This window comes from Notothenia rossii, assembly GCF_949606895.1.
Source record: "Notothenia rossii genome assembly, chromosome: 2".
NCBI lineage: Eukaryota > Metazoa > Chordata > Actinopteri > Perciformes > Nototheniidae > Notothenia > Notothenia rossii.
Window position 1 is genome coordinate 83,425,742 of NC_136904.1, and position 23,215 is coordinate 83,448,956.

Sequence of the window (23,215 nt, forward strand, 5' to 3'; positions counted from 1 at the left end):
TTACAGAGCCCCTCCTCCAACACACACGAACGCGCACATGACCAATGAGGGCACAAGATAAGTTTGTGCCCAGATGGGAGGCTGACAGGCAGGTAGGCCATCCAGTTATTTTAGCCGGGCCGGCTAAAATTATTGGTTGTGCTTTTTACAGTACTACGGCTTCCACAGATTTTTATGGATTTTTTTCCAAAGCACTTTTATTTCCGATATTCATTGCTATCGGGATGTTAAGAGCATTCCATGGAATATAACAAAAAGTATATCTCGAGCCGGTTTCTCAAACTTACCTGCCCCACCTTTAATTAATATAATTCATGCCTTCTTATATATATAATATAATGTATTATATTACATTATTGCCTCTGCATTGGATTATTATCTGATAGGGTAATAACTTCATAATTAACTACGTCTGAAAGCAGAAGTCTGGGGCAAATAATTGCAAGTCTCTTCAGTGAGAATGTCACAAAATGATTTAAAAAGAAAAGCTGGAAAAAAAGTAAAAATCAAAAAACAGAAATGACATTTAAAAAAAATGAGGAAGTGACGTTTAAAAAAGGAAGTGACATTTAAAAAAAATGAGGAAGTGACGTTTAAAAAAGGAAGTGACATTTAAAAAAAAAGTAACATTTAAAAAAAAGAGTCAAATTCTGAGAAAAGGGCACATTCTAAGAAAAAAGGCATATTTAGAAGAAAAAAAGCCAAATTCTGAGAAAAAAAATCTAATTTGAGGTGCATTGTGGGACATATTGTTTATGGGCAACGTGCTTCTGTAAATCATCATGTAACCGTATAATAAACATATTATATTCTTTGCAAGCTCTTGTGGGGCCACAGAAAATGAAGTCACGGGCCGGATTTGGCCCCCGGGCCTTGAGTTTGACACCCCTGTTTTAAGGGGTCTTGCGGCCCTATAATGGGTATATGAAGGTGGTTCAGGGGGATGCTATAGGAAACCAGAGGACTTTTAGGGGTCCCAACTGGATTCCACTTGTTCTTTTGATGTGGTTCTAGGTGTACTTTATTAAGGTATTTTAGGGACACTTGAGGATTTAGGGGAGGAATGGAAGAAAACAGCATCCAACAAAATTACAAGTTAGGGTTATTAAGGGTTCTTATGTTTGTTTCTCAAGGGGGTTTATAGTTGTTTTAATGAAACTTTAGCATTATAGAGCAACTAAAAAAGCCTTTAAATCAAACTAAATATTCCACACATTTAAACAAAGGCAAATAGACAATAACATTAATAATACAAAAGTAGATCAAACAATTGATAAAAGTAAAACAAATAAACAGCCAATTAACAATAATAAATAAGTAGAGGAGAACAAATAAAAGAAGAATTGTAGTTATAAATACAAGTAAACAAACGCACAAAAATGTCTCCAACAAACAGTCACTAAGAACGTACGTGAGGAACAAAGCGTTAACATTCATGAGACTAAAGAAACGCAATTATCACGTTTTTTTTAAATAACATGTTTACAGTGAATTCCAGGTATTAAAACTCTTTTGTGTTTTCAATAACAATCGAACAGGGCATCACATTTTAATAAGGGCAAATAAGAAAAAACAAGTGCTGATGCCCATAACCCTTAATTCAAAATATACAATCTTGAGGGCATAAAGAGACGAAGAAAGAAATGTACAAAAAGGTGTTGGCATTTAAATGTGTGCAGATTTAAAAAAGAAAGTACTTCTTGTTTCAGAGTAACGTAAATCAGGGTTAATACATTTTTTCACCAATGATTTTCAATGACTTCTCCATGACCTTTACCTAATTTTCCATGACCACAAAAATTACTCTTTCTCAGCGGTAGGCTACCACTGAAAATGATTTATTTTAACATGGAACAGGAAAATAAGGTCTGAAACATGTTGTGCCTATCTAAAAACAAATAGTAGGCTTACTAGCTTCTACACGCTAAAGCAACTAAAATCTCTCACAGGCAAAATACCTCGTCAGTTAAATGCCATTAGGCTATACGTTTCATTACTATACTGTACGATACAGTATTTATTATCATTATAGTATTTGTTACGTTCCCTTCTGAGCTAGGGGAATCAAAGGGAAGCAACACAACCAGAATGGGATTGGTAAAAGTTATAAGCTGTTTTAATGCACAACAGGTGAACAAAATGGCAGGCAAGCAGCCTGAAACAAACAAACGAGCCAAAAACACCGGTTTAAATAACAAACAATAGAGGCCACAAAGACGCAAGTTTAAATGGGCAACCAAACTAAGGGAGGACTCTAAAAAGTGAGTCTAAACGCATACTGGGAAAATAAATACTAATATAAAGAACGAAACAAAACCTCACTTTAAAAGTGGTACAACTAACCAAATAATCTATACAAAACACAGCTAAACTAAAAGGCAACAGTCACACAATACTAACCACAGACCACACAAGTTAACCACAGAACAAAGAGCAAGTAGCGAGAGGCGTCTGTTCACTCAACAGAGCCTCCAGAATGATGATTGTCCCCAAGCTTTGTAGTAATCTCCAGCAGGTGTGCGCCGGCTGTGCGCTGCGATTGGAGTGCGTCGGGCCCGGTGTGCTCCAATCGCATCTTCAGGGGCGGACCAGGAGATGGCTGCCAATGCCGGGAGGGCAACCGCACAGCTCATTTACATAGAACACACACAGCTGAAAACACTCAGACGACCAGGAAGGCAGCAGCCGTAACAGTATTACTATTTCGGCGATTAGATAAAAATATAAATTATATTTGATGCAACTTTAGTTACATTTCCATGACTTTTCCAAAACTTTGGGAAAATATTGATTTCCTTAACTTTTCCAGGGCCTGGAATTTGCATTTTGAATTTCCATGACTTTTCCAGGTTTTTAATGACCGTATGAACCCTGGTAAATATTATGTATCAGACTGATGTGAGGGACGTTAACGAGAGTCTGATGAACCCGGCTTCTTTTCCTCCCTTGAGCTCAGAGCAGGTCCCGGCCGCGGCTCTCCTCTTTGCGGGCCAGCTCCGGGTTCTTGCTCCGGTTCTTCCTGTGTTTCGCTCTGAAACGAGTTTTCACTGACAGCAGCTCGCTGAGGCGCAGATCCTCCTGCACCCACCCCGAGCTGCTGGCCTCCTCCTCCTCCTCTTCCAGGGGGAAGAGCTGCGGCAGGGTGGAGGTCAGGTCATCCAGAGGCTGCCTCTCCAAATCCTCCCCCGTCCTGTGGCTCTCCTGAGGGGGGATCTGGTGCACCACGGCCTGAATGGTGTGGAACAGCCTCACACTGCAGGGGTCCTCTTTCAGGAAAGGCCTCTTCTCTCCCCCGTACCTCATCCTGTGCACCAGCTGGTGAACCAATGTCCCCTCAAACAACCTGAGGGATGGGTGGAGGTCAACTTAATATTTTTATTTCATTGCAAAAATGGTTTGGATACAACTAGAACATTAGGTGTGCCAGGAGAGGAGATGTAAATGGTCTACAAAGGCTATACGCCTCCATTGGACTCCTTTGTTTACTACTGGAACATAGGAAAGTCTCACCTGGAGAGGGGGGGCTCAGGTAGGACTCACCTGGAGAGGGGGGGCTCAGGTAGCGGTCGGCCCAGCAGCTGGTTGAGCTTTAGGCTGGACTTCAGGCAGGACTGCCACTGGTTCAGAGAGTGAGACACCTCCAGGTCCAGCTCGTACCTGGGGGGGGGCAGGGCTGAAACACACACACACACACACACACACACACACACACACACACACACACACACACACACACACACACACACACACACACACACACACACACACACACACACACACACACACACACACACACACACACACACACACACACACACACACACACACACACACACACACACACACACACACACACACACACACACACAGGCTGTATTCCTATTATTTTCATTGTCTGACATTTGATATACTGTACCTGAGTACATTTATTCAGGTAACATTTTGAGGTACTTTTGATGCTTATTTGTTGGTTCCACTCAACTACATCTCTGAGGGAAACATTGTATTATTTCATCCTTACACACTCAATTCACAGCTTTATTTAATGTACAGAATTACATTTCAATTATCAAGAGAACGGTTTCACTGGAAATTGGGCGTGGCGGTAATAATGACAGGAAGTGAGGCAGCGCTGCTTTCATCTTTTAATGAGTGTGTGTGTTTTACCTCCCCTGAAGGCGTCTCCGGAGCTCAGCCCGAGCAGCAGAGCCTTCAGCACCTCCTCGTCTGCAGGAGGCTGGGCTCTCTGCAGCCAGAAGCAGGTGACACACACAGGGAGGTGCAGGTGGGGAGGCACTGGGGCCAGGGAGGCCTCAGGGACCCCCAGGGCCTCAAGGAGAACCTGCAGACGTAGAGAGGCTTCCGCCTGGGGGAGGAGGAGGAGGAGATGTCCCCATTTAAAAAACATTAAAACTTGCTAACAAGTGTCTAAATGACACGACTCAACGTCATCAAGCCCAACAGTAGCCGCCTTTAGCTTAGCGGTGGTGACGTGAAGTCATGTGACCATGCTGTATTTCCTTTATAGCCCAACATTAGCCGGCTTTAGTTTAGCGGTGGTGACGTGAAGTCATGTGATCGTAGTCGTACTTTACTTTGTTATAGCCCAACATCAGCCGCCTTTAGCTTAGCGGTGGTGACGAGAAGTCATGTGACCATGCTGTATTTCCTTTATAGCCCAACATTAGCTTTTTACTTCAGAAATCTTGTTAGCATGTGGAGATTATCCTACTGAACTAAACGTGTAAGTATCATAAAGGTTTGTTACAGACATTATTTTCTGTCATAATCCAAAATCACATGGAGGACTCCCATTGGACCAGGGAGATGCTGCCTTCAGGGTCCAACACAGAAATAACACATCACTCCACCACAGTATAAAGACATAAATACCAAATGTAAAGATGCACGAACCCACCGTATCCAGTGTTTGCAGTGAGAGCTGCTGAGAGCTTGCTGTGGAGGCGGTCTTCACGGGGATGAGCCTCAGCTGCAGCCCCTCCCTATCTCGCTCCATCACCTCCCTGCCCTCGCCCAGCAGCAGCCCATACATCACCTGCCGCAGCGGCCTGGCGGTAATGTGAGCGCTGGGTGCTGTGGCGAGCTCCACGAAGGTGCTGAATCTCGTCTTCTGCAGCAGCAGCACGTCCAGGAATTCCGCCGGCAGCCAGGCCTGAATCAGAGGCAGCCGGGACCAGTTCGGGACACCAGCCACCTCCAGGGGGACAAAGTGAGGATACTTGTTTGAGGAGAAGGACTCACATCCTGTAGGCCACTGGAGTTAAAGTAGAATAACTCAGATCTTATAGGCCTACTTGAGTAAAAGTAGAACTACTCAGATCCTGTACTTGGGTAAGAGTAGAAGTACTCAGATCATGTACTTGGGTAAAAGTAGAAGTACTCAGATCCTGTACTTGGGTAAGAGTAGAAGTACTCAGATCATGTACTTGGGTAAAAGTAGAAGAACTCAGATCTTGTACTTGAGTAAAAATAGAAGTAGGTTACCAGAGTTTAGGAATACTCTGTTACAGTAAAAGTCTTGCATTCAAAATGTAACTGAAGTAAAAGTAGGAAGAAAGTTTGATCATCAAAATATAGTTAAAGTAGAAAAATATAAATTAGTCATTGTACAGATTGGTCCATTTCAGAATAATATATATGATATAATTTTTGATGCATCAAAGTGTTATCGAAGCTGGTAAAGGTGCAGCTAGTTTGAATGACTTTGTATGCTGCCCAACAGCTCTTCCCAGGCCCAAACAGCGCATTAAGCTAAAAAGCTGATAGCAAAGGAATAGCTCTTGAACGGAAGTTGGAACACAAAATAAGGCACACAAAATGTGGAAGCGACCTATCAGGTGAAGAATGGAGGTGAATATTGAGTCTCTTTGGATGAAAGTTAAATGTTATATATTATCATTACTTCTGTGGAGAATGGAGGTGCTATCCCATGGATGAAGAACTTTTTGAGGGCGCTGGGAGGAAGTTGGTACTCCTCCATCCCTAGATTCAAGCCCTTCATCACCTCCGCCTTTTTGTTGGCCCTCAGTTCTCCCATCAGCTCCAGCGCCGCCTCGAAGGCCTCCTGAGGCTTCTGGAAGTCCTGCAGCCAGCACAACAGCCCCTCCAGGTGCGTGTTCTCGCCACCTGCCGGGGCGAACTGTTTCCAGCTGACGCGCGCCTGCAGCCGGTGTAGATTCACGTAGTCGTTCCCGGCCAGGGCGGCGAAGGCGGGCAGGAGCTGGCGCTGGATTTTAAAGAAGATGCAGAAGCTGGAGGTGTTGTAGCTCTTGCAGGGGATGTAGCTGTTGGAGCCCCTCAGCTCAACCGCCTCCCACTGGAAGTGTGAGAGGGGCAGTAGCCCCTCCGGAAGGTCGTAGATGTAGAAGTCGCTGTCTCCGGAAAGCACCGGGCACTGCCACTCCCGGGCCAGGGCGGCGATCTCCGGGTCAGCCTCTCCATAGCACTGAGCCACCTGGACGTCCAGCCGCTTCAGCGTCTGTAGGAGCACCAGCTTCAACAGCGTCGGCAGGATGTTCTCGCGCTGGCCGCCCTGCGTCGCTCGATGCGCTCGTTGGATCTTATCAACTGCTCTCTGCATCACGGTTTCATTCTTCTTTTCTGAGATATCCGATCCTCCGTCCAGCACTATGTAGGGCGTGATCTGACAGTCTCTGAGCGCTTTAACAAACCTCTCAATAAGGGCCGCGAACGCAGCATACTCCCCACCGTGATTCTGGTCCAGACCTGAGCAGTCAATAACAGGAAACACAAGGAACACATTGAACACAGCAATACGAAAGCTCTTTTCACACATGCTCTGCAAACCTTCTTTTCCTCTCAGGACGTTTTCTAGCTGAGGAATTGACCCGGAAGTCTCTAAGCTGCAGCCATGATAAGAGAGTTCTTTAGATCAGTGGTTCTCAAATGGGGGTACGCGGACCCCTAGGGGTACGTTGGAGTATTGCAGGGGGTACGCAGTGGCGGCGCCAGAGATTTTCTCTAGGGGATGCTGTGGGGTAGCTTGACGTTTCATAGAGGGTGCTCGAACATTAAGGGTTTCCCATTAATGCACCAGCGCTACAGTTGAATTTTCTACTGCAACATACCCACCAGAGTTCCCGTTAGAATATTTTTTCGCCGGTCAACATGTCCGTTAAAGTTTAAATCTTCCGGACTAAATTTGAAAAGTGCTGGTCAAAGGTCTTCTTTGTTATTGAGCTTTAAAACAAATTGATATGATTCGATATTAAACAAAATTACTACTAATTATAGTAGATTAACTACATTATTCAAAAGTGAACAGTAACAGTAACACGGGAATAATAAAAGGAGCGCTCTCTCCCTCTCCTGACAGCCCGTCAGTATCATGCAGCTCGCGGATCAGTAACGGCCCGTCCACACTACAGCTTCAAAAAAAGCTTGGAGCTGGGCGTGTCTGAAGCTTGGGGATTTTATTCGAGCACCGCGACCAACAACCAATCACATGAACGTCCCGCCCCGGATATACAAGGCAAAGCTAGCTATGTTAACACTACGTAAACTGGATATAAAATCCACAAACAGGCGAAAACCTACCAGTTTCACCCACTGTCTCTGCCACCTCCCTCCATGACTGGTTCTTCCGGTTTGTATCCCGGTAGGTGAAGAGGGTCTGGTCAAACAAAACCGGGTGATTTGCTACGGCGATAATTAGTTTCTCTTCCATCTTTTTTTGAAATATAGAAATGAACGGCGGGATATCTCTCCCAGCTTAGACGCGGTTTGATTGGCTAGGGCTTGAGCTGTCAGATTTTCAGAAACGGGATTTGATTAGCTGGCGCTGGCTACTCCGGCGTCTCTGACGACGGAGACGGACCGTTATGCTACCCACAATTCAGTTCGGCGAAAAGCGAGGCAACGTGACGTCACCCCATTCAAAGTGAATGGGCAGACGCGTTGGAAACCGTTTTTGAAGCTGTCGAAGCTGTAGTGTGGACGGGCCGTAATGAGTGACCCGACAGTAAAACTAAACATATATATAACTAGTTACGGTAGTTTCAGAGGTAATTAAAATAGCTACGTTTGATATTCTAACCTGAAGTGTGTGTTTTGTTTCCCTCACCGCTGCATGTGATCATGCAGAGCTGCGTGTCGACTCGTCAGCAGCAGCTGATCTCTCTCTACCGTCAGATTAGACTTCACTCGCGTTTATGTCCATATCGATCAGATCTAGCTAGTTCTAGCTAATGATAGGACTACCTGCTTATTAAAAGAAACCTAAACAATAAGCGTCGCTATGCAACCGAGTGAGGCCACAAAGTATAGCGCAGCATTATGCATTTGTTTACATACCCACCGGAACCTTGAGGCATTACCAACAGATCAACGCACAATCAACCCATACAGGACATATTTTTCTCCATATTAAGTGTTACGGCCCGTCTACACTACAGGCATCGAAAAATGCTTTCAACGCTTCGCCCATTCACTTGAATGGGGTTACGTAGAAGATTTTTAATCTTCACCGAACTGCATTGTGGGGAGCATGGCATGGCTTTGCAAGCATCACGAGCATCTATCGGCATCAAAAGTTGAACAATGTTCAACTTTTGAGGCTCGATGCTTGGCATCAGCCAATCAAATCCCGTTTTTGCAAATCCCGCCAGTGCAAGCGCAGCCAATCAAACCGCGTGCAAGCTGGGAGAGCCAGACCGCAGTTCATTTCCTCATATTCCAAACGAGATATTACGGTAGCAAATCACCCGGTTCTTTACCACCAGAACTATTTACCGGGATACAAACCGGAAGAACCAAGCATGGAGGGAGGTGGCAGACACAGTGGGTGAAACTGTTAGGTTTTTCGCCTGTTTGGAGAGTTTATATCCAGTTTACTTCGTTTTAACATTGCTATTGCTTTGTATGTCGGGGGCGGGAGATTCATGTGATTGGTTGTTGGTCGCGTTGCTCGCAAAAAATCGCCAAGCTTCAGACACGCCCAGCTTCAAGAGTTTTTGATGCCTGTAGTGTAGACGGGCCGTTAGACACTAGAATTGACTATTCTTGTCTGTCACATACTCTTTTGTCTGTCACATAAGTGGCGCAAGTTGCACAACTGATGTGGTATTGCGCTAAACGGAAATGATTTTGAACGGACACTTTGACCGGAGAGATTTAGATTTGCCGGTCTTCAGCATATTTTACCGGTCGTAGTCCGGCTAACGGGAACTCTGGTACCCGCGACTGTTACAATGAAGGCTTGGTAATCAGCTCATGGCATATAGGTGTAAGCAGGGGTAAAGTGCTATTTTTACAAGTGGGGAGTGGACCTCACCTCCTCTAGGAGGGTCCTCACTTCCTCTATTTTTTTAAATATTGAAGTTAAAAGCATCAATCTGGTGCACTTTGAGAGCAAAATTAAGAGATCTATGGATACATCTCTTAACATACATATGAAACAGAACTGTAAACAGATTTTCTATTTCTTTATAGATATTTTACAAATCACTCCCCTTTTAAAACAAACCGTTTGAGACCCACTGAGATAACTAGACTAAAGTTAACTATCTAAACACTGAGAGTCCTTTACTTCACCTGAGCTGAGGTTATCTGAGACTCTCAGTCTGACAGGAGGAGAGAGTTCTCCCTCCACCTTGTTGTTGAAAAAGCTCCTTATATCCGTTAGCACCAGATGCTAACCACAACGATCTCCGGTAGATACCCACCGGTGCGCGAGCTCTCTCTCTCGCTTGATTGCGCACGCACATAAAATGGCTCGTGAAACACACACACAGAGCAGAGCTTGAATGAAACACAGAGACCCAGAAGTAAGCTACTTGTACTCACGAGGCCTATTATGTGCAGAATCCCTCTCACTTTCAGTTGGTTTTGATTGAGTGTCCACACGTGGATATTTAATATCTAAAAAACGATCCATTTGTCACTTTGCTGTTAGCAAATAATTTGGGGCTCCAGCTAACAGGAAGTCACTCAAGTGTCACAAAGTAATTTAGCCTATGGGTAGGTCAAAAATCGAATGGGTATTGGCCATTGGCCTAAACATATCACCTGTGTTGGCTTTATGTTTTTGGTCAAACATTTGTTTGTTTCACATTTGCATTGATGTAATCAATAATTGTTCTGATTTAATTTAATAAAAATAATAATAATAATTTTCGAAGAAAAAAATATATATATATTTATTGGGGGTGCTTAGGGGGTGCTTTGGCAATCCTGGGGGGTGCTTCAGCACCCCCCAGGATTGCCCCCTGGCCCCCTGGCGCCGCCCCTGGGGGTACGTGAGATTTATTTTATGTTAATGAAAAAAAAAACATAAGTAATGCATTTAAACAAACTACTAATAGTAGCCTAAATTAACTACTTCATTCAAAGGTTTACAGTAATTCTGGATAATAAAATGGAACAAAAAAACGGGGTGCTCTCTTTAACTCTCCCTCTCCTGACAGCCCGTCAGCTCGCTGAACCTGTAATAAGTCACCCGACAGTAAAGAATAAATATATTTATAAATAGTTTAGCTTGTTCCAGAGAAGATAAACTAGCTTAGTGTGTTAGGTCTAACACTGTTAGGTCTTACACTAAGAGTTAGACTCTAACTCTTAGTGTATTTAATGTTGCTCCACTCAACGGTCCGTCACAGCGGCGGAGCTGTGATCATGCAGAGCTGCGTGTTCTCCGTCAGCAGCAGCTGATCTGATCTCTGATCTCTCTCTCTCGCGTCCGGTTGTACTTCACTCGCGTTTAGATCCAAATCTATCAGATATAGTTCTAGTTAATTATATGACTGCCCGCTTATCAAGAAGGACCTAAACAATAAGCGTTGCTTGGCAACGGCGTGTGGCCGCAAAATAGCGCAGCATTACACATATGTCTATATGAGGGGTCAAAATCCCATGCTCATAAAATGCTTACATATTTTGTTCTCTTCATTCCCCACGACCCAAAATAAATAAATATTCCAATTTTAGGAAAACTAACGAAGTTTGAGCAGTGTGGGTTTTATATTAACAGAGTTACAAATATTTCAAAACGCGAAGTGTAATAACTGCAGTAGCCTTCCTGTCAGAATGACAAAGAACCTCAGTGAAGCACAAGCCCATGTTTCTCACTAAATTGTAAATAAAACTTATTAAAAAGATCAGTTCAATGCAACTAATGTCGTCTTAGCGTTATTGCATGATGTTGAAATTGGTTTGCCATGAATTTAGTGATGGATTGTAAACATTTGAAATGTAGTATTTAAGTGTTTCTCAGTTACAAGGTTGTTGTTTTAATAAATCAGACAATGATGGTGCAGCGCTGTACTGTACCTCTTTATATAGGCGTTTTTTCCTTAACAAAATGTTTTTGCGCTGATCAGGGGGTACTTGGCTGAATTTTTTTTTCAAAGGGGGTACATTATTGAAAAAAGTTTGAGAACCACTGCTTTAGATGATAGGAAAGGAGCCTCAATGCTTCCTTTATTATCCCCTTTAGGATACACTATCCTTTAGGAAAGGAGAGGAGATTATGCTGTCCCACAATTCCATGCACTAACCAAACATAACCATTCACAAAAACAACCAAACGCAGATCGTGTAAGTTATGCTGCTTATTGAACCACATCTTACTAAAGTGAGTGTTTATATGTTTTAAACGTTCAGCAGTATGTTAAACCAAAAGGAGAAATATGAGCATTACGCTGATTTTTGCAAAATGATCAAATAAAGTTACAGCGTTTACTGAGTTAGGTTTTTTAAGATACAACGGCATAAAACATTTCCATAGGAGGAACATCCTGCGCTTTTATAACAGTGCAAATATGAAAACACAAATGTTCCTGTACACATGCAGAAACATCTTCAGCAACTTGACAACACATGCAGCATTTAGAAAACATTCAGCAACTTGAGGAAAAATGCGCAGCGTTTATTAAAAGCTGCAGAAACCAAACGCTGCAAATACAAAACGCTGTAAGAAGCTCAAAACACAACGGAGACCAGTGGACTGTCATAGAAATATATTCTGCTCATTTACTTACTTAAATAGAATCATTATGTGATTCTTATTTGCTAATGTTTATCTATATTTAATACTTCTCACACATTTTAGCTATGGGAAAATTCCGTATTAAGAAAATGTGTTGCAATGTTGTTAGTTACACTCTATGTGTATGGGATTAGTTTTGTATCATAAAGATAAAGCAACACTTTCTCAGAATAAAGCAAAACTATGAGTTTAAAAGTTAAAAAAAAACTGAGTCAAGCAAAAATAATATAAATTTCGAAATAAAACTATAAATTGCAAACAAATCATTTGTGTAATCATGTAAACTATAAGTCTTTTTTCTTTGTTTTAACATAGGTTTTTGTTTGCAGTTCTTGTTTCTTCTTTCTCAATGATCAGACTTTTGCTCTCGCTGCAGCTCTTCTCGTTTATGCTCCCTCATTTTTTGTTTTCAATTTTGACACAAACGTCCCAGGTGGGCGGGACTTTCAGGGGTGTGTCCCCATTTGGCTACTCCGTTTTTGAGTGACAGCCCAGTCCTCCACATTTCATAGAGTGCAACTCATGCAGCAAACTCCGGAGTCCACTCGGCCACGTTAGTGTTGGTGTCTCCTGGGGAGTTTCATGAAAATATCGGACTTATCTTATGGATTGCTGTGCATTATACTTGTGTTGTGTAGTTTATACTTTATTCCAACTTTAAATATGTTAATACCTGAACACACTGCTGCTGTAAAATCATTTCCCAATTTGGGATAGATAAAGTGTCTGTCTATTTATTTATTTTATCGATTAAAAAAACACATCTATTTATTTTCAAGCTAAACACAATATAAACTGTATACTATTATCTTTTCAAAGACATGTTACATTTCAAAAGCATATATTGCTATGTTTAGGACAAACAATTAAAGACTGCTTTAATTTAACAAATTCTACAATATAAAAGTGGCAGATTTGCTTTATTAAACAGACACTAGGCTGCATACCAACACAATTAGGAACATGCTCACATCTTACTATGTTGGTCTAAAGAGCTGAAGCACTCATGGATAAACACTGTGTTGTCTCATTCTATGTCCTGTGAGAAAAGAATATACATTTAGCATTAAAAACTCAACATACTATTCCTAGCCTGAGGAAGATATGAATAATCAACAGATTTGAATGGAACCTCTAACAGTTTCATGTAGACTAAAGACAAAAGAGTGATTATACAAATAACATTTATTGAAATTTGAACCAGAAGAAGAAGTCTCAAAGAATGTTTTAAATAAAAGGACATAAAACAAAAAGTTGGATAATAATAAAATCTATTAAATGTATATGTAAATACATTTGGTCAAATGAAATGACACTGAGCAAGTGATAAAAGCTACGCCCAACATGGAGGAAGATGGTGCAGGTCTTTCTTCATGCCCCCCACTCCGTGCTGTCCCCTCAGAGGAAGTGGGAAATGGGATAAGACTCTGGACGCCACGATGTCTCAATGATCCATACTGTTAATATGAGAGGAACATAAAAGTTTTAGGAAATGAAAAATATGAAGTTAACAAATGAAACACAGCTCAGGGGCGTCATGGACGGAAGGTTTTTCTACAAAGTTAACTCAGCCTCCATTGATTTTCATATCAAATTAGCGTGTTAATAAAATAAGCTATCATGGCTTACTTGCATATCTAAACAGAATCATGAAAGCCTGTTCAATCAATCAATAGGATACGGCTGTATAGGCCTAAGGCCTTTTAGTCGCTCATAAATAAATAAGTAGATCACAGATTCTTTATTTACTATGGATGCTGGCAACAGTCACATAGTCCAAAGTGAAGGTGATGTTTGACCAGTAATGGTCGAGGCGGGATTTGAGACAGTTAACCGTCTTGGATGTGACAACGCTTTCTGGCAGATCATTCAACAAGTCAACCACACGCAGGCTGAAAAAGTTGCGGCAGATAGCCAGTCTTGAGTACTGTTTCTTCAACTTGAGGCATTGTCCACGAGTCCTGGTGTTATAATCCCGTTTTAGTGGGCATGATGTTTTGTAGATGTTGTGGAGATATTTGAAAACTTCGATCATATCTCCCCTCGCCCTTCTATAATACATACTCGGGATTTTAAGACTTTGCAGTCGTTCTTGATATGGTAGGTCCTTTAGTTCTGGAACCAGCTTTGTTGCCCTTCTCTGTATTTTCTCGATGAGCTCAGCATCCTTTTTGTACATGGGGGACCAAGCGACATTCCCATACTCGAGGAGTGGCCGTACAAGAGAGATGTATAAACTACGTACTACGTCAGAGTCCAAATAAGTGTATGATCTGCGGATCATTGCTAGGATACCATTCGCTTTCTTACTTGTCCGGCGGATATGGTCACTAAATTTCAGGGTATTGTCAACATTCACACCAAGGTCCTTTTCATTCTGAGTCTCGGATAGGTTTATAGTGTTTGAATTATAATCCATGTTATACTCATATTTTTGATTCAGAAAACCTAAGTGCATTACTTTGCACTTTGCTGCATTGAATTTGAGCTGCCAACACTCGGACCATCTTTGCATTTCTCTGAGATCTGACTGGAGTTTTTCTGCATCCTCTCTACACTTAATTTCCTTGAAGACTTTAGTATCATCTGCAAACATCTGGACTATGGAGCTCACATTATCGGGTAGGTCGTTGATATAGAGGACAAACAGTGCAGGACCCAGGACACTACCTTGTGGAATTCCACTGAGAACTGGGCACCATCCAGATGGTTTCCCGTTAACAAAGACTCTCTGTCGCCTGTTTTTGAGAAAGTCTGAGATCCAGGTGAGTATGTCTCTACGGATACCATACCCATAGAGCTTCCTCAGTAATCTTTTGTGAGGTACAGTATCAAATGCTTTCTGGAAATCCAAATAAATGTTGGTAGAGTCAGGCACACGAGTCCGTTTGAGTGTGTGCGCCGGTGTCTGAACGCTCACTCATTGCTAGCTATGTAGCTAACTGTTAGGCTTGCATTGTTATGGATCTAAAGGTAGCAAAAGCTAACTTTCATAGCACAGCTCTACTTCTCACTTAACACAATAAAGAAACAGACCGTATAGTACAGCACAAACAACACAAATGATCAATACTTACATATATTTTCACTGGTAGTATAATTGAAATGCTGGTTCTTCTGGAGGTGTTGTTGGTGCACCACAGCTGCCTGCACTGTACAATCGCTGGAGGACTGGGCTGTCACTCAAAAACTGAGTAGCCAATGGGGACGCACCCCTGAAAGTCCCGCCCACCTGGGAGGTTTGTGTCAGAATCTCAAACAAAAAGTGAAGGAGAGCAAATGAGAAAGCTGCAGCGTATGGGCTCAGAACAGTCTCATAATACACACATGCACACAGAAGGATTCACACTTGTATTTCATGATCCACAAAAGGATTCACACTTGTATTTCCGGATCCACACTTGTGTTTTTCAATGCACACACAAATGTGTACCGTTTCATATACATGTAAATAAAATCCAAATACAGAAAAAAGTTTTACATATGTGTTTTTGATCCTCACATATTTGTTTTCCGTTTAAAACCTTTGAACCTGCAAACACAAACCGCTTCCTGTGCATGGATCGCTGTGCATTCGTGTGTGGGTTTTTTGAGACTCCCCTGACGGTCACCCGATTCGTACTTGTAATGTTTTCTATCTATAGCCAATCAGATTTCTCCTTCATTCCAAGCCAATCACATGAGCGCGCCCCCACGAGGGTAGATTTCTTGCGTTCATGACGTAGCGCTTCATGTACGCATTTTGCGCAGTCCGGAGCTGACAGGTCCATGGAGCCTGCCTGCAGGCGCTAATCTCAGGACACCTCCACTCTCAGTACATTGCCACTTTCCGAACAGGAAATGCACGCAAATACAAGCCTTTATATTATTAAGGTACAGCGCCACTTTCCGAACCATTGATGAATGCTCCATAGAGAGAGAGCAAAAGTCTGATCATTGAGAAAGAAGAAACAAGAACTGCAAACAAAAACCTATGTTAAAACAAAGAAAAAAGACTTCTAGTTTACATGATTACACAAATGATTTGTTTGCAACTTACAGTTTTATTTTTTATTTTATTTTGCTTAAATCAGTTTTTTTTCTTTTAAACTCATGGTTTTGCTTTATTTTGAGAAAGTGTTGCTTTATCTTTATGATACAAAACTAATCCCATACTATGTGCACCAACAGTATGACATTCAACTCAGTTGAACTGAGAACATCCTGATATGGCCTCCCTAACTCCCCAAACTTCCAGAATGCTCCTTTCATTATCACCAAGCTCAAACCCTCCCTTTCTCCTCTCTCTATGTTTAAATATGCAACCCAAACTCTATTCTATTGGGCTGCAGTCGAAATGTCAGTTTTGCTTAGGAACCTTCCTAACGGAGTGAAATGACCCGGAAGTACCTCAGTGGCCACCATGATAAGAGCCGTTCGAATTCTCTAGATGATAGGAAAGGAGGTTTGAAACTTCCTTTATAACCTCCTTTAGCTTAGGAAACACTGGACCTTCCTTTGCGAAAGCAAAGGAGTAAATGCTGGCCCACTAGGCCTTGCGGCCGCAGCATTTGCCGTCACACAACATTCGGCCGTTCACGGAAACATCCGATTATGACCGAGAAATTATATCATGAAAGTTACGGTGCTTATTAACAGGGGTGCACATAACTTTCTCAGTGAGGTACTCAGATGTGTACCTGGAGTCAGTGTTTGGTACTACAACTTCTGGCCCCACGTAAAGTTATGTGATGAAGCCCTCTGTGTTGCGAACGCCGCCGCCGCCGCCGGGGGGGTGCTAGTGGGTGCAAATGTATTCATTATTGTATGAACATGTTTTAATTGGGGGGTGGACGTCACATGCTCTAGGGGGGTCCGGGGTATGCCCCCCCGGAAAGATTTGTTTAAACATTTTAAAGTAAAATGCTTCAATCTGGAGCACTTTGAGCAGAATTACTAGAGACTAAGATCTAGGGGGTACAACTTTAAACACCCATATGAAAAAGATCGGTTTACATTTTAATAATCAAATAAGTATGTGAACATAACCAATAACCTACCATAGCCAATAACAAATAAATGTAACGTATTTTATTTTTGTTGTTCATTTATATCTTATTTTACCTAGTTAACATTTATTTATTCATGCATTTTTTTTAACATCTCCAGTTAAACGATATTATTGTTTACTGTCCTATAGTATACATTGAAATGATTTCAAACCTGTTTTTATTTATCCTAATAATTATAAAGGTGTGCCTTGGAAATATTTGTTTACATAAATTGTGACCAGTGGCGGCGCCAGGGTATGGCTGGGGTAGGCTACAGCCATACCAAGAAATGACTTAGCCCCACCTTAGCCCCACCATGAAAAAATGATGTTAGAGTAAGCAAAAATAAAGTCCGCCAACTCGCGCGGAGTAAATTGCACAGACAGCAGTTAGTAAGATTGATTTCAGTAGCCACTAGTCTGGAAATACCGAAGACTAGAAACGGTTTTGAAAACTTTTGTCATGTATTGATCGTCTTCTCAATAGAACATCTTTGATAATGTCTTCTGGCCAATCAGAATCAAGATAACGGCGTGGTGTTGTTGCAGGGGGAGAATCCCCCCAGACCCCCCTGCAGGGGCTGGGTTTTCAGAATGTCAACTCTTTCACCAGTGGGGAAATTACAGGATTAGCTCCAGGTCGCCCTTTTTATTTACTACAAGAAACATGTGTCTTTTTATTTCATACAGTTCATTTTCGATTGAGACAGGGAAATAATCTAAACCTCACGCGTAGCGTTTCACTGTCAAGGGGAGCGTGTATGTAATTACACTGCAAATATTGACTTGAGCCCCACCACTAGCCGATTACCCAACAAAAATACTCTGGAGTCGCACCACTGATTGTGACCAAACCGTTTGAGACCCACCACTGAGATAACTAATTTTGATGATAATACTTTTCTACTTTCACTTGAGTATCATTTTGAATGCAGGACTTTGACTGTAACAAAGTATTCCTACAATCTGGTACTTCTACTTTTACTCAAGTACAAGATCTGAGTACTTTTACTCAAGTGCAAGATCTGAGTAGGCTACTGCTCTGTGTACTGCAGTAGGCTACTCACCTGAGTTGTAGTACATATGGTGGTAGAGGTTGGCGCCGTCGATCAGCAGCCGCCTGTGAGAGAGGCGGAGATCCCGGTATATCCTGTGGTGTTTCTTCAGCAGAGTGGTCAGGCCTTGGACTCCCATCCTGGGCAGAGAGTTTCGGAGGAGCCGGTGGATGGGCTACTGCTGCACCTCAACCCTTCCTTAAGTTTCACTTTCCTCACATCACAGTGCAGCTCAGTCTCTGCCTTCGCTCCACCGTGTTAAGCCATTATTTCTCAAGTCATTCTTGAGATATTAAGTCATTATTGTTGTAATATGAAGTCATTATTTTTTAATATCGAGCCATTATTTATAATATAACGTTTTCATTTTTGAAATATAAAGTTTTCATTTTGAAATATAACGTTTTTATTTTTTAATATAGAGTCTTTATTTTGTTATAGAAAGTCTCTATTTTGTATTATTCATTCATTATTTTTGAGATATTAACTCATGTTATTTAAAAAGTTCCTAATTTAAATGACTTATACTTGCCTCCCTTGGCAGGAATGTTTTTGTAAAGTTTGGAAACGGAAAGTGAAACTCAGAGGAAAAATCTCGTTTTAACCATACAGTCTGTTTGACCGGTTTGGCCCCAAGTGCTCCTCTGGCAAGCGGTCACATGTCCTGGAACCACCTCGATGGAAAATCTACTGCAGGGGGGCAGCTAAATAATTGTTGAATGTTTTGAAAGTTTTGATTAGATACATGAACTCAACCGAGAAAGCAACCCTACTCTTAATATGATTTATTTATTTAATGTATTATTTGATCAATACATTATTTTTAAGAGCTTTCGTTCAAACATTTTCCATTATGTAACCTTAACTATATTGGGTGTGGTGGTAAACTAAAATGTCATGGGGACATACAGATTCGGCCTTTAATGGTCCAAGGGCAGGACAGGTGAATACAACTATGCCATGAAAGGAGGAGAGACGTTGGTATAATTATTACTATTCACCAAAACATTATTAAACAATGTTTAAACAAACTAACTCCATGTCCAGTTTTGCAAACTTTATTGTTGGTGTCAGAAATCACCATTTGTTGATTCCCTACCTGACCTGAGATCAGTCTATATCTTCCCGCCACCCACCCTCACCTAATCACTTGCTTATCTGCCCGCTTCTCATTAACATATCGGCTTTATGCAGCTGCACACCGGGAGGTTTCACAGGTTAAATCAAACATCCCTCTCTCTGGGAGCAGCGTTTCAGGTGAGGAAGCAGCAGAGGAAGTGCAGTCCAACATGAGGCCAAACATGACTCTCGTGGTGCTGCTACTGCTAGCGGTGTGTTTCCTCGGTGTGTGTACGCTCTCACATGTGGAGGAGATGAAGACCCAGGAGCGGCTCTTCCTCGGCTCTCTGGGACTCTCCGGGCTACCTCAGCCGGCGGGGAGCCACCAGTCCCGGCGCCATGTCCCCTCCGCGGTCTGGAGGATGTTCCGGAGGTCAGAGAACATGAAGGCCCGGGAGAGCGACCCCTGCACGGTGTCAGAGTACGGAGTCCGCGGTAACATCATCCGATATGTTCAGGACCAAGGTAAAATGATGTGTAATGTGAATTATATGTAGAGGACAATTGTGCTCATAAAACCATAATCTAGAAGTTTGAAGTGTAGCCTACTGTAGTTGCTTACACATAACCAGGACTCCTAACTCATATGCAGAAAACCTGCATTGCTTTAAATATCCAGTTCTAAACATGTTTACACCACATCTTCATAAAATAAATAAAAATGTTTGTCTTTTTAAAACATAAAATGACCAGTTTGTTCTACAGCCAGTAGCTACAATACACATATCAATAAATGTAGGAGAAAATTGACTAAATTATATGTGCATTCACCAGCCCCAACTTTAGGAACAGCTCACTAAATATGTTTTTGCATTTAATTAAAAGATACAGTTTTTGAATCACTTATTTATTCTGGACCTTGAGTTTGAGTAAATGTATTGCTTATCAAAGTCTTTTTCAGGAGTGCAAACAGTCTTAATTTTTTGTCAACGTTTATTTTAAATAAGACAATAAACGTTTGTTTTGAATTATTCTTCAAATGTGCTTTAGTAAAAACTGCTAAAAATGCAAAGTGAGTACAACTGCAGTGTTTGTTTGAATGAGAAGTCATTGGTCATGACAAATTATTCTTCTCTATGATTTAGGTTATCATTTAGCCCATCTCCACTTATAAACCCCTGCTGTTAAAATGCTCCTCTCCCCGCTGATGTGTTGCAGGCAGGCTGGTGTCTGGCTGGAGCAGCAGCTGTCAGGCCTGTCTGGAGAAGCAGCTTTACTTCAACATGTCCATGCTGCAGCCTGTGGAGCTGCTGTCTCTGGCTCAGCTGGAAATCAAGTTCCACTGGAAGCCCTTCAGTTCTGCGGAGCTCCTGCAGGGGCCACGGACCCTCAGTGTGTCTCTGTATAAAGTGATTCGAGTCACGCTAAGGGGCGCCAATCCCCAGGCCAACCGCAGACTCCTGCTGTCCCAGTCGGTCCAGCTGCAGCCTGAGCCCTGCTCCATCACCTTGGACCTTACCTCCCTGGCAGAGAGCTGGCGCAAACCGGGACGCAACTACGGTTTGGTTTTGGAGCTCCTGCCTTTCAGCGTAGATGCGAAAGAGCTTCTTCCTTTTCATCCTGGGAACTCCCTTCCTCTGGAAACAGCCTTCGCCCTGCCACTGATTCAGGCCATGCTGGTGGCGGTCTCCCTGAACCCCCACCAGTGTCACACCAGACAAAGAAGGAACGCCATCCACCTCCCAGTGACCCCCAGCAACGTGTGCAAGGCCCGCCGCCTCTACATAGACTTCAAGGACGTGGGCTGGCAGGACTGGATCATCGCCCCGCAGGGCTACATGGCCAACTACTGCCACGGCGAGTGCCCGTTCCCGCTCAGTGAGAGTCTGAACGGGACCAACCATGCCATCCTGCAGACCCTGGTGCACTCCCTGGACCCCAACGGCACCCCCCAGCCCTGCTGCGTCCCCATCCGCCTCGCCCCCATCTCCATGCTGTACTACGACAACAACGACAACGTGGTGCTTCGGCACTACCAGGACATGGTGGTGGATGAGTGCGGGTGTAGATGAGTTCTGTGGACTTTTCTAAATATCAAATATCCAACCGTTATTTTTGTATCTTCTTGGTGTTTAAGTGTCTCAATTTCCTTATTACACCTCATGCTGATTTGATTGTTTGTTTGAGTTTCATTGTAAAATGTTCTTTGCACTCAAGGATTTTATAGATTTTTTAAAACATTTATACTTGTTATCCAAGAAATGTTGACACGTCTCTTAATATGAAGTTAATAAAAATTGCAATAAAGCCAAAGTGGAGGATTTACTTTGAAAGACAAGTTATTTTTAATCACTCATTAGAGGTTTTTGTACTTATCCATACTTTAAATCAGGGTCAGAAAGTCAAATGACCTGGGGGGCCACTGTCCAGGTGCTTCTCTCCTGTGGGAACCCTCAAAAGTGTCTGTGAAAATAATCCAGTTTTTTCCTTCAAGGATTTTGACCTTGAAATCCTGCCTGCTTTTGAACAGCAGTTGAGTGAGGAAGTGATCCTGTGCTTTCTGTACATGGTGTGTGCTGACTTTAATGAAAGAGGCCTCCATGTTTTGTGTTGTTATGAAGATTGCCGATCATCCAATCCATTTTGTATTTTCAGCCTTCTTCCCCGATCGAATTTCTCACATGAAACTAAAAAGTTGAAGGTCTGTCATTATTAATTACAATAGTTTCAGGGCTAATCTAAAACTGAGCAACTATTCTTTCCTTCTCATCTCACTTGTCCCTAGCATCCTGCTCGGCTTGTTTTGTGCAATAATGTTCAGAACAAAAGATGAAGGTAGACTAAACGACATAAGAGTCACATTAGAGAAGCTGAAAACTGGAATTTTTTGTATTTTTTTTCTTGATGAGGTGATTTAGAGAATATCTACTTAATAATACTGCGCAAATAACGATTTAAAAACGTGCATCTTTTTAGAAAGCATCTGCTCATTCCAAAGAGCTGTTAAACAGTATTTGCGCTATAAGACTATCAAATTCTCAATACAGTCCTCATGCAATAGCTGGTGGTAGAGATTGGTGCCGTTTTCCTTTGCAGATTTGGTAGGTTTTGGAATATGATATTTAACGCATATTATGGATTTTCTTTTTAATGGAAAATAAAAAATTCATATTGATAGAAATATTCAAACTCTGTATTTCTTTGCCTCGACGTGTCACCGCCGCTATCCTGTGGTTCTAATGTCTCACTGACAGAGACCAGCAACTGTTTTATCTAGGCCTACTAAAGAAGAAATTAACTCTTATCTCACTGTGGCAGCAGAGTGTGGTTAGGGCGCCGGCTGCTGGAGTGATAGCAGTAGCTCGGCCGGGGACCAGACAGCTGATCAGAATCAGGTAATCAGTCACTGAAACCTGGTTCTGGTCTGCCTTGCAGTAGGCTGGATCCTGGGAGGACGTTGTCGGCTGGAAAAAGGACCTGTGAAGACCCCGCACCGGCAACGTGTATATTTGTGTTTTTGATCTTTTGGACAATAAACCTCTGTTTTTGCACCCAAACCCTTCTCCCTCCGGCCCTTTTTAAACTGTGTGTGAGCGGAGAGGCTCACACTCACCTTCCTGCCTGATAACACCCCCACCGCCAGCCAGGCAGACAGACCACTGGGGTTGCCATGACGACGACCGATCGCTGCAGCAACCAGGGGGAGGCTGACGGGTTGTTGTAATTAGTGAGCGAGACAGAGAGAGAGTTTGGGGTGTAAAGGATGAGAGAAAATACCCATTTTAACATAATTTTGGCTCCCTAATGTTGCAAGTAGAATGGGACTTTTAGAAATATGGTCTTTAACAATCACCAGACGGTTTCTTCCACATTTTATACCATTATTGACCATTTCTGTTATTGATCATTCTTCAGACACTGTAAAACAACATCATTAACGTTGCAAAATGTTCACCTTAATCTTTTACTTTGAAAAAAAACATGTTACACACTGTCAATACTTAATCATATTCCGCTTGTTACACCACATGTTGAATTGCTAAAACA

General features: G+C 42.3%; 2 protein-coding genes across 2 annotated transcripts; one reads left to right on the top strand and one right to left on the bottom strand.

Annotated features, from left to right (window-relative positions):
- Positions 1-2,098: 2,098 nt before the first annotated feature.
- LOC307028584 (single-strand DNA endonuclease ASTE1-like) lies at positions 2,099-19,082 on the bottom strand. Its single transcript, XM_079663748.1, has 6 exons — positions 18,122-19,082; positions 5,924-6,747; positions 4,919-5,215; positions 4,168-4,366; positions 3,541-3,673; positions 2,099-3,343 (listed from the first exon to the last, which is right to left on the bottom strand). Exons 1-6 carry the CDS (start codon positions 18,246-18,248, stop codon positions 2,953-2,955), a joined length of 1,971 nt encoding a protein of 656 aa, XP_079519874.1. The 5' UTR covers positions 18,249-19,082; the 3' UTR covers positions 2,099-2,952.
- A 175-nt stretch (positions 19,083-19,257) lies between these two features.
- Positions 19,258-21,493, top strand: gdf3 (growth differentiation factor 3). The gene is made up of 2 exons (XM_079663749.1): positions 19,258-19,693; positions 20,387-21,493. Exons 1-2 carry the CDS (start codon positions 19,399-19,401, stop codon positions 21,238-21,240), a joined length of 1,149 nt encoding a protein of 382 aa, XP_079519875.1. The 5' UTR covers positions 19,258-19,398; the 3' UTR covers positions 21,241-21,493.
- The last annotated feature ends 1,722 nt before the right edge of the window (positions 21,494-23,215 follow it).

Excerpts from the sequence above, each read along its gene's own strand:
- LOC307028584 (XM_079663748.1), bottom strand. The coding sequence starts at position 18,248 with ATGGGAGTCCAAGGCCTGACCACTCTGCTGAAGAAACACCACAGGATA. Across the intron at positions 4,367-4,918 it reads CACTGCAAACACTGGATACG|GCGGAAGCCTCTCTACGTCT; the intron begins GTGGGTTCGTGC and ends CTCCTCCCCCAG. Across the intron at positions 3,674-4,167 it reads CGGAGACGCCTTCAGGGGAG|CCCTGCCCCCCCCCAGGTAC; the intron begins GTAAAACACACA and ends TGTGTGTTTCAG.
- gdf3 (XM_079663749.1), top strand. The coding sequence starts at position 19,399 with ATGAGGCCAAACATGACTCTCGTGGTGCTGCTACTGCTAGCGGTGTGT. Across the intron at positions 19,694-20,386 it reads CCGATATGTTCAGGACCAAG|GCAGGCTGGTGTCTGGCTGG; the intron begins GTAAAATGATGT and ends GATGTGTTGCAG.